At 42.2% G+C, this 11993-nt stretch overlaps 1 protein-coding gene across 2 annotated transcripts in view; it reads right to left on the bottom strand.

The window, feature by feature from the left end:
• Window positions 1-10060: 10060 nt before the first annotated feature.
• SPCS2 (signal peptidase complex subunit 2) overlaps window positions 10061-11993 on the bottom strand; it is a 38065-nt gene continuing 36132 nt past the window's right edge. For both annotated transcript variants that reach the window (XM_086933816.1, XM_086933817.1), the window contains exon 5: window positions 10061-10879. In XM_086933816.1, coding sequence (XP_086789942.1) covers window positions 10693-10879 — 187 coding nt within the window. In that variant the 3' untranslated portion in view covers window positions 10061-10692. The remainder of the gene's footprint in view (window positions 10880-11993) is intronic.

The raw sequence follows: 11993 nt of genomic DNA, 5'->3' as shown, positions 1-11993 counted from the left end.
AGGGTGAGTGAGGATGAGTGAGAGTGAGGGTGAGTGAGGGGTTGAGGGTGAGGGGTTTAGGGTGAGTGAGGGTGAGTGAGGGGTTGAGGTTGAGTGAGGGTGGTTGAGGGTGAGGGGGTGAGGGTGAGTGAGGTGTTGAGGTTGAGTGATGGTGAGGGTGAGTTAGGGTGAGGGGTTGAGGGTGAATGAGGGTGAGGGAGGGGTTGAGGGTGAGGGGTTGAGGGTGAGTGAGGGTGAGGGTGAGTGAGGGTGAGGGGTTGAGGGTGAGTGAGGGTGAGGGGTTGAGGGTGAGTGATGGTGAGGGTGAGGGGTTGAGGGTGGTGAGGGTGAGGGAGGGTGAGGTGTTGAGGGTGAGTGAGGGTGAGGAGTTGAGGGTCCCAACACATTTACATGCATTGTATTGCCTACTCACTTTTGAATTTAATCTATGTGTAATACATTTTGTGATTTCAATAAAATCCTCTTTAAACTAAAAAAAAAAATAGTTTGTGCACAATGGGGACAGAAACTTTCCAAACCCTCGTCTTCTGATCTGCCCCATACTGTGAAAGATCTTAGCTTCATGGTCCATGAACTAATCTCAGTATTAGTCGAGGGGCCATAAGAAGATGCGCTCGAGCTGCAGTTCATTCATGGGAGTCAGAGCTGTATCTGCAGTCCTGGTGCTAGCAAGTTTTACAGGTGCAGTTTAGCTACATTACGAGTCGCTAAAATCATTCAAGCTAAAGTGCCAAAGAACGGCTTTTAGCAGCAGCGTCTTGCCTAGCGCCACCAACGTAAGTCATCATTATTTAAAGCATTAGGACCATACAGTGTGAGATGCATTAAAAAGATAAAGCTGTGTGCGCAATGATGACGGTATTAACAGCGTTGTGGTGGACCGGGCGTCACCTCGCTATTAGTCTCAGTGCCACGAAAAACATGCTTTTTTTATAACGAACTTTATTGAAGATTTCTGCGGCAAATCATATAGAGTCAATTGGAGCAGGCCAACTGAAACATATTTTCAATTTTAGACCAGGACGAGCAGCAGCTCATCTGAGGCAGCCTCAAAACACCTGCTGCTTCGCTGACCACACACCAGCGTCACTCTCTCCCTCATCCCAACTGCGGGAAGAAGAGAAAACAGAGCCGGGACACAGGCAGGCAATCACAAAAGAAAATAATTCGGAGCACGCGGACCATTAGATAACTGCATACAGCGCAGGAAAGCCTGCCATCTTTGGGCCCCGGTGCCACTGCACCCGCTTCACTGATAGCTACATGTATGCGCGCCTTTTTTTGTACAGCTTGTGAAAATGGAAAATACGTCATTCTATTTTGTTTTTTGTTTTATGTGCCAAAGTCGTACCAAATTATACCCACACTAATTTATGTAAAAACATAGGTCTGCTCCTATGTGTGCCTGGCAACAGGTGTGTGGGCTAATGTCATTTGTATCCTAAATATTCATTCCCTCGTGCAAGTCTACTTTTCAGTGCGCCGCTTAACAGAAGCAACACAGAGCAGATGCAGAGTCTCATGTCTTAATCAGTAGTGCCTGGAAGGAGTCCGCACCAATGTTTCATTAGATTGGGTGAGAAAGCTAAGCTAACAAGTAATTGATCCTTTCCAATTAATTTGAAAGCTGCGAGTCAGTTACACGTAAAATAGATAATTAGCCAAATCACTCTAGCTTTGGGCAGCAATTATGTCCAGGAATCCCAGTTTGAGATGGATGCGTGTTGCTAATTATATTTTAAAAGCGTATTAGTCACAGTTGAGCATGTTTTGCTAATGAAGGACTGGGGGGCTGTGGAGGGTCTGTGGCAAGAGAGAGAGCAGGCGTGGTATGCAAGATAATGAATGGACAAGTTTGGGCACCGACATATGGGCCAATTTCACTTAATTATCCTTCTTCAGACAGCCTCACGAGAGTGGAGCGAACGGGATTTCGCACAGCTTGTCCCGTGTAAATGATGTCCAAATCGTACAACGGGAATAGTCGTTAATTTATTTATTTTTTAGGCGTATCTGTCTACCGCAAACAAAGCCACATGGGCAACAGAGCACTTCACATGAAACAAGAACAAGTCTAAGAATCGCCACATATTAATAAAAAGACGAAACCGTGTTAATGGCTGTAGGGTGGGGGAAAGGAGGGAAGAGAGAGAAGGGGAGGGGGGAGGAGAAATGCGACACGGCGGGCAGGGGAGGGGGCGGAGCGGGGAGAGGGAACAGACGGAGGGAAGGCAGATAAGGGGAGGGGGGAGGAGAAATGCGGAGGGAAGAGAGAGAAGGGGAGGAGAAATGCGACACGGCGGGCAGGGGAGGGGGCGGAGCGGGTAAAAAAACAAGACGGAGTGAAGAGAGATAAGGGGAGGGAGGGAGGGAACTGATGTGCACGCGCTTTTAAGCTCAATGCGCATGCGCATTGAGCTTAAAAGTCACGGGCACTGCAAGGAATCGCCACGATTCCTTGCAAGATGGATAAAGAGTGGATAAGCCACCATAGACTCGCAAGCTCGATGCGCATGCGCATCGACAGGCGAGACCTAAAAAACTAAAGGTTTCAGACACGTTATAGTTATTAATTAGCTTTTTAAAAAACCTTACAAATTCACTGGGGAAAAAACAGGTTTCAGGGAGGTTATAGTTCGAAATTAGTAATTTAAAAAAACTTAGAAATTCACTCAAAAAAACACAGGTTTCAAGGACGTTATAGTTAGTTGAACATTCCAGTCATACAAAAACAGAGAAATTCAGTCATTATAGTTAGTTGAGGTAACTATAACACGCCCCCACAATGCACTGCTGATGTAGAATTGAGTAAAGTGGCATGGAGAGACAGAGGAAGTTCTGTACAGTGAAGTAGAGTGGAGTAGACTGTCGTAGATTAGGGTGGCCCAGAGTGGAGTAGTGCCATGGAGTGGCACAGATTGTCAGGAGTGTCATGGAGGGAGGAAATTGTCAGAGTGGAAGGAGGAGAGGTGTAGAGTGGAGGGGCATAGTGGGAGCTGCGCGAAGTACAGTGTTGTGGAGTAGTGTGTCAGAAGAGTGGCATAGAGTGGAGTATCGTAGAATGGAGGAGGAGGAGTGGAGTGTCGTTGAGTGAAGTGGCATAGAGTAGTGTCATGGAGTGGCGTAGAGTGGATTGGTGTAGAGTGTCACAGAGAAACATGCAGAGTTGAGTGGCATAGATTGTCGTTAAGTGGAGTGCTGTGGCATGTAGTGGAACAGAGGCAGTTGAGTAGTGTGTTGTTGAGTGGCATAAAGTGGAGTGCTGTGGTATAGCATAAAGTGGAGTCAAGAGAGTGGAGTGGCATGTAGCACTGTGGAGTGTAGAGTGATGTAGTGTGGAGTATGCATGGTGTGGAAGAGTACTGCCATTACGGACAACACAATTTCAATATAAAATGACCATTACATTGGCAGAGACATACAACTTTGCTAATAAAACTATACAGCGCATAAATGTGTGTAAATGGCATTACCTGCTGTGTTGATTTGTTTTGGTCGTTTTAAAATATGTTCCACTACAAAATATTTGCTTTGTTTGTGATTTCCCAATTCTGGTATATCCTGAAATATCTACACATTTCATTTTCAGACACTTAAATTTAGCTGTGTGCCAGAAAAAGATAATTTCCTTCAACACCCCCCAGTAGCCAGCAAGATTGTCACATAAATCGTCTCACTTTGAAGTCAAGAGAAGGAAAATACCAAGCTCCCTCGGAAGACACAGCATGACATTTGACCTCAGTCTTTGAATGCACAGCAAATGCGACGAGGACAAAATTTAAAGGCCTGTTTACAAAAAGAAAGACCTTGTGGTAGAATGCATAGAATGGTGATAAACAGGCTATGCTCCAAAGGAGGGATTAACTCAAGCTGGACAGCCTAAAGCAAATAAAGCCAGCAAATAGAAAGCAAACAACAGTGAATTAGGAAGCCCAAAGCCAATAGTAAGTAACAGACGGAATGCATTCCCAGGGAAGGTTTCAGAATGTCCCCAGGAAGTATTTAGCAAACAAAACAGCTGCGCTGTCTGGTAGGCTCTACCTATTGATGCTTGATTATGCCTTTCCTGTAAGCAGTTAGAGCTGCATGGTGGACTTTAATGGAATAGAATTCCAATTTTGCTGAAGCCAGATGTAACCAGTACAGAGAAATGACTTCTTGGCAGACAATAGTATTGCTACCTTGTTGGTGACACCATAGGCAAAATCTCTTCCATTTGAAGCAGGAATATCTTATTGCTGGATCAGTCACCTCTTTTAGAATGTCCACACACAACAGGGAAAGATTTATATGACCAAATGGTCTGATCTCAGGAGCTATGCAGCCAAATTCAAGGATATCCAGTTAGAATGGAATATACCATCTTTTAATCTGGTGAGGGAGTTCTGTTTGCAGGGCAACCACTTGTGTGTTTTTGTAAGTTTTTAATAACGTTTTCAAACCAAGATACATGCAGACATATAATATCATTCTTGTCATCAATATATCTGTACAAAGATGGGTAATGTTCAGGAGAAAAATGCTGAATGGGTAACAAAAAGAAAAATCCAACAAACTACATACTCACTAGAAGGGGGAGCCGGGGGCCCTCCAAGGGAGCGTGAGATGGGAGGTGCTGTGTCTTCTGCACAGGAGGCGCGTAGGATGATCTGCTTGGGGATATCCGAGATACTCCGAGAGAGGTACAGATGCAGTCCATAATCTAATCATTCTAGGCAGGGGTGCGTGATGTACTAAGGCGTCAACGTAGCAGCGGACCCTGTAGGGAAATTAGGTGCAGAGTTCTCCAGGAGCGGCTGAATCTCAGGTGAGTGGGCTGGGGAGGGGTATTGTGCCGGATGCAAGTAGCAGCAATACAAGCCTCCCCTTCGGCTTTGGTGTTAGCCGAGAGGTACCGACGGAGAGAGTGGGGCCTCAATCTCCGAGCCGTTGCCGGGTGAGGTGAGGCTTGACTCCCACATATTGCTGGGATCACATCCTCTATCAACTACTGGTTCGGGAGGATACGGTAGGATGGTCTACATGACCACTCCAGTAGTTTGGACAGTTCGTTAACAAATAATTTGGTCTGTCCCTTTTCATTTTTCACTTTACACAAAATATTTGAGTGTACCTTTGCAGTAGCAATATCTTTTGTATCTGGCCCTGAAGAATGCCGGTGTAGTTTCACCTTTGGCAGAAACATGTTGGCCTAATCCATAACACAGCAAAGCATCACAGTGATTTTTTCACACTGTTCTACACTTCTTTTTAACCTGGTGTCCTGGTGAATATCAATAAAAATTTTCTTTTGCCTCGACCGTCATTTTAACATCACTTAGTTCACTCCCTGTTTTGCACTGCACTTTTTCAGCACCACTCTGTGGCATGGACAATATGAACCAGTAGTGTGTGTTGTCTGGCCAATTCATCTGGGCTTGGACTCACCACCCTGGTTAGACGTCCTACATGACGAGGCTCCGCCAAATGGGTGGGCTGATAGGATATCTATCATATACTCGTGTCATGTGACCACTTGGTCTGGTTTAGTGCAATTCAAAAGTGTGGTCTTCTAAACAGGACCTTATAGACTCAGCTCTGTTGGTTAACAGACCCTCCAACTCTTTGTGTTCGTTGCAGCAATACACGTGCCATATGTCCTTAGGCCACGAGGCCAGGGATTGGAGTGTGGAATAGATTTCAGTTTGCAGGTCGTAGTAAGACATGCTCTCATGCTGTTCTTGTGGGTGTATTTTTAGTTCCCCAGGGAATTGTGATTTACCTCTTCGCCAGTAGTAGTGCAATGGCGACAAACATCCGATAGCATACTTTTATATTAACTATTTCCAGCATGGCCAGCTTCGGGGAAGGAAGAAACGGTGTGCCAATGGCATCAGAGAGTCCGGAAGACCACAATCCAATATGTGGCTATCTGGGAGCATGTCCAGGTCATGTGGGCGAAATCAGCATCTGGGGCCTGGCATTTGGTAGGGTCAAATTTGGTTAACTGTTGTGGAGACCTCTTGTGTGGTTTAATAAACATTTGCAGCAAGGTCTGGCACCAGCACTAAAAGCCACTGTAGAGCAATGTGGATCACTGATGCCTGACAATTTTAGTTTTTCAGGATGCATGTTGAGATCAGTGAATTCAGAGGAAATGCACAGAGTAATGTCACTGATCAATTCATCTGAACGTCAGAGCCCAGGGATCCTGGATCTTGAAATCAGGATGCACAGTCATAGCAAGGAGCACAAGAGATCTATTTTAGGATAGCAACAAATCAAACAAGATTTCTTTGAGGACATTGTCGTCTACCACCACTTCATGGATGTCTTCATAAGAAGTGCTAAGGGAATCTACCTGCCCATTTAGAAATCTTGGAAAGTGAACTGTCTTTATTGAAAGGCACCTCAACAGAGGCCACAACCAGATATGCAATCTTCTGTGATCTAGTGCCTCTTTGTTAGTGGCAGTGCATTGTTGTTGTACTGTCCGTCTGAATGAGAATGTTGTTCATTATGTGAAATGGCAGGAAGACCTGGAGAGCCAGGTGTGCTGCTCTAACGTCCAAAGGTTTAATGTGATGAGGATTCTCCCTTCTTGCCCAAAGCCCTTGTACAGAAATAGCTCTTAGATGAGGCTTCCCACCATCAGTGGTGCATCACTTAAATTCATTCATGTTGAAAACATCCACGTCAATTTGTGAGATATTGATTAATTTCCTGACTGCGTTAGCACAGATGGCGAATGGTTCCGCGATGAGGAGTGACTGGACAGCAAACTTGATGCCAACAGTAGTATTGAATGCTTCGGTGTAAAAGATGTACTGGACCAGTGCCAATGGCAGTGTTTCCTCTCGATGGCGAACATGTCAAAGCTGAGGCGTTAGCTAACATCAACGACTTCATGTATTACTAATGATATAAGATATTCAATGAAAAAAACAAAAGGTTAAAGAGAAATTCTAGTTAGGTGAAAATATCACCTACACCTAAAGTTTTAAAGTAACAAAACCACTGAAATTAAACATTTATAGTTCTCAACTACCTATAACTTGTGCCTTCGCCAAGCAGTGTTACCAATGATGTAATTTCAGATGACATTAGGGATGTTATCAATGCAGTCCCTGAACAAGTCACTGATGTAATATGAGAGGGTAGAAGCAGTGCACGGCGAGGGTGTGAGTTAGTTACTTTAGGGCACAAGTTCGTTACTTAACCCCTTCGATGCTCATGACGAGCTCAGCTCGTCATGAGGTACACCTCTCGTACGCTCATGACCAGCTGAGCTCGTCATGATTGCATTGTTTTCAGAGTTCTTCAGCACAGCAGGGGAATTGCTGCAGCAATGATGGTGTTAAGATAACTACAACTGGTGAATTCGTTCAAAACATTATGTTTTGAACTGACATTTTCACCCAACAATGACATTGAGATTTTTTTTTTCATGTAAAGTAAGCTATTATTACACTTCCAAGCTAAAATGTCAGTTTAACCATTGTTCTTTTCGCCAGTGAATTCCTCAGTTCTTTTACTTTACATAAAGTAAGATGCCCATCATTGGGCATGTAGTCATGTGCATCCAGGCCCCCCTTTCCTACCACAGGCATCCAACATACTTTATAAAAATGTTTTTGGTGTGCTGTGGAACAGTCATGATTCTTCCAGGAGTGTTGTGCTGAGCATCGCACGCCACCCACCCCCATGTATTTGAAAAAAAAAAGATTTCTCCTACTCCCTATAAGGCCAAGGGGGGTCAGGATACCCATTGCTGCCCCCTTATTTTATTTTTTTAGAACTTAGGTACCAAGTCCTAAGATGGCAGTAACAACTTTTCCTTCAGGTTGTGCCCAGCAAATCATGTGGTTGAGCTTGTGTTTCTTTGGATCCTCTGCAGCGTGAAATATACATACATTTTGAGTCTTAACTTCTCCAAAAACACTTAAATTATTTATATCCAATCATAAAAATGCATACTTTCTGTAAAAACTAGTTTTCTGCCAAATTTGGTGTAATTCTGCCGTTGTAGCTACGGAAGTGTCCAAAGTTTCTATATAAAGTTGCATGGTAAAACCGCATTTTGAGACCTCCCCCCCCCCCCCCCCCCCCTCTTTTTCTTGGCCTCGGCTCGACAGACCACCCCGAAACAGTCCAGGTAACAGCAGAGGGGGATGAGAATTTTTTATTTTTTATTTTTAACTGCGCCAAAGTTATTATAACTGTTCTCATGTTTACATTGATTTTTTATTGTAATGCTTTTATGAAATGAAATATTTCGAAATAAAGCTATACAACAACAAAAGTTATTAGAAAACCTAAAAATTCACTTCATATGGAAACGTGGTCCTGACCATAACTGCCCAGTGGCAACAGTCACTGGGTAATGTTGGTTTCTCAATGTTTAAGATTTCAATGAAGATCCTACGATGTAGAAGAGTTAATCATCCTGTGGTGCAGTTACTCTAGGCTGTATTGCAGATGCCGTAGCAGTAGTTCACATTGGTTTGTTGGTCAGTTTGCCTCCCCTCAGTGCTCCACTTTGCTCTCCGTCTACTTCCCCTCCCAGTCCCGTCATCTGTGCTTTCACCCTCCTGAAATCCAGCATTGCTGCTTTCCCGCCTGCCCATTGTTGCTTCCACTCAATGTTGCCTACCCCCACCTAAAAAAAAAAAAGGTGGATTGGACTCCTTTTTTTAGTTATTGATCCGAATGCTCAATAACTACAAAGAAAAAAATGCTACCAAATACTTTGTAGGTACGCATGTATAGTGTGTCCACCAATAGTGATGTTAAAAGGTATTTTTTTATTCTTTGGCCATGATGCGATACAGCATGGATAAAAACCATTGGGAAAGCCAACAGGTCTGAAAGGCGAGACTACTGGTGTTTCCAATGTCTGTTTCAAAGCTACAACCGTGAACTACTCAGTTTAGAAGAAATGAGTGACTTGGGACATTACTGTAACCAATGTAAAGCTCTCTGTACAGCGAATACCAAACCATGTACTGCTCAACTGTCTAGGTACAATTGAAGTGTAAGACTTGTTTAAACCATAGAAAACCCAATAAAGTTTGTGGGGTGAAAAATGTGAATAAATTAGTTTCTATGATACTTTACCTGGAAAATGTGAAAAATAAAAAAAAAATCGACTAAAGTGTGTGCACTCAGGCATGAGGTACCTGGCAAACCTAACAGATGATTTCATTAAATTGGTTTAAGATTAAAAGGTCTAACGTTTTCTGTTGGGGGGGTTTACAAATAGGGATTCAGAGTTACTCGCTCTTCATAGAATGATAAGATACCATAACAATCTATTCCCGTAGACATATTTATGCAGAGAAGCAAAGTTGCTCACTGTTATTGTTTCGTTGGACAGTACATCTACATTCAACACAAGACTTACAAGACAGGCATCTCTGTATTTGGTCTGTTACCATCTACAGGTGAATGGGCAATACACTGTTTAAGGCAATGTTACCCTTGGGGAGGGCAAAGTGGACTAAATAGGTATTTGCTTTATTGTCTTTGAGAAGAGCCAATTAGAATACAAGCCAGAAAGCATTGAATAATACGGGGTTAAAGTTATTTTCTCTAGGAATATGTTCAGGTAATAGATCAGTCGCACATTTATCAAGCTGCATCATGCTGGCAGGTTCTGTAGCCGATAAGCTCGATTCTGAAAGAGCTGACTGGACAGAGATGCACTTTATCTTGGATAACTGTATCCTCACTTGAACTACAATATTAAGTGATAATGTTTTAAAGAAAACTATTACAGAATTAACACACAAAAATATGTAAGTTTTTTTCTTGTGTCGTCAAGTGGATCTGTTACACACAAATAAACTTGTATCGGTAGGACATATTCTAGCAAGGCCACCAATCCAAATAAAAGGTTTATAATGCAAAAATACTTTATTAACCGGCCACCCATTAAGACTGCACATACTTTAATTCGCTTCTGTTATTTCCTTTTATTGAAAAACTTTGTAGATAGAAAATGGCAGTTCTTATATAAGAGAACATTCAACAGAAATGCTGATATGAAATGTGCCGTGGGACAGAAGGAGATTCACAGATCTAAAAATACCATTGTCTTTTATTTCATGACCTCACATACAGAGTGCTTAGCTTTACATACAGAATTTACTCGCATTTTCACTTGGTTTTCCCCCTCAACAAACAAAAGGTGTATAAAACAGCTTTTTCATTCTCATCAAATAAATATAAAAATAAAGAATGGACAGAATTTTTTTTAATGTAATGTTTTGTCCTGAATTCCAAGATGTCAACACATTTTAGACAAGAAAGGTGAAAAAAGCAGAACATTAACTGTAACAAAACTCGACATATAGCATGGCATAAAGCTACATTGTAAAGCATTGCCACTTAGAAAGGGGAGTTATCTTGGCATTCAACACAACTTACCCTGACAACTATTATAAGATACCTCCGTTCATTAATTCCTTCACCCAGACAGTGGATCACCTAGAAAGGCGGGTAAACACTGCAACCTGACAGACCCAAACAGCTCGTAGCACGAGAACGGCTACCAAATTCTTGGATCTGAGATTGAAAAATCCTGCCTATCCAGAATTATGTAGGATTTCAGGACAAAACACAGAGGCATGAACATTCTTATTTAATGTAGCATTTTCTTATTATTCTCTTAAACCTAGCATAATCCCAGCAGAAAGGTCTTTCATTCAACTGCTATTTCACTTTCCTTTCTGTAAGCAAGCTGTCATGAAGTCTGGACACTTCGGGCTCATATACATCCATTACCAATGTTCCATTCTCATCGAAGAAAGCAGCAACAGACTTGGTGAACTCCGCTTCCCTTTGCTTCTTATTTTTTCCACTGATAAATGTCACTTTAAGGGTGTATTTGTCATCAAATCTGAGTTGGGGAACACAAGATAGTAATATTTTAATAATGTGCGATACTTGGACAATTTAAATTAAGCAAATTACATTTATAACACTATTGGAGCTTTTGTGCATTTCATATTTGTGTGATTAACGTGCAGAAGCCAAATTTACTCGATTATACATGTAAACATGGAGATTGTGCTAATGTCTTTGAAATGATTTTGCTAGAACATGTAGGAGTGTGTTTTTCTGGCTTATGTTAACTAGGCAGCAATTTAGGCCCAAAACGTCATATTGTTCAAAAGGGAGTTCTACCCCCGTGCCTGTACACTGTTCATTATTTCTGCAGCACACAGTCGAGCAGAGTCCTGTTTATTTCCATTGATGTTCTTGCTGGTCGATTAAAACTTTCCAGCATGGTCACAATAATGTTTCTTTCCTTAAGAACCTTCAGCTAGCTCACTGTACCCTATTTATTCATAATAGTTTGCTGTTTTTCATGCAACTACTTTGTCTAGCCATCTCTGAATTACATTAGCAAGAGTGGGCAGAATTCATATTCATGCAGTGGAATATTGCTTAGAAGTCAAGGCAATAAGACGTTTTACAGAGTTGAGCTCCGATTTGCTGAGAATGTGATACACTTGTTCAGACCATGATCATTTTGGAGTTTTAATGGTTTAAAATGTGATAAAAAGTATATAAACCCTTGATTTTGTAGGTGAGCCAGAAGACATTCAGATGCTACAATGGATGCGGTCAGTTTCTCTGTTGATTTTGCTGCTCATTTGAGACTTGCTGAGAGCGGTCATGGCATTGGACTTTTGCATTTATGACACCTGTGCTGTTCCTTTCGAATGTTTATAATACATATTTAAAACTTATTCTGCTGATCTAGAACTCAATTATTGAGTATGCCCTTTTTTTCTTAATTTACTGTGCTCTTGATGTGCTGGGAGGTACCTTACCTCGGGGATACATGTCCTCATGAAATTAAGATTTAACACGGTCTCCAATCCATAAACCAAAGGGTGTGTAGTTGAGACAACATTTTGTGTTGTAGAATTTGTGGGGGACTCAGCGCCACCAATACTAAGAAGAATTCCACAAAACATTAAGAACGATGTGCTATAAGGATCTCT

The sequence above is a fragment of the Lissotriton vulgaris genome, chromosome 8, assembly GCF_964263255.1.
Source record: "Lissotriton vulgaris chromosome 8, aLisVul1.2, whole genome shotgun sequence".
Lineage (NCBI taxonomy): Eukaryota > Metazoa > Chordata > Amphibia > Caudata > Salamandridae > Lissotriton > Lissotriton vulgaris.
The sequence above is the reverse complement of the archived record's forward strand: the minus strand, read 5'-3'. Positions and strand labels throughout refer to the sequence as shown.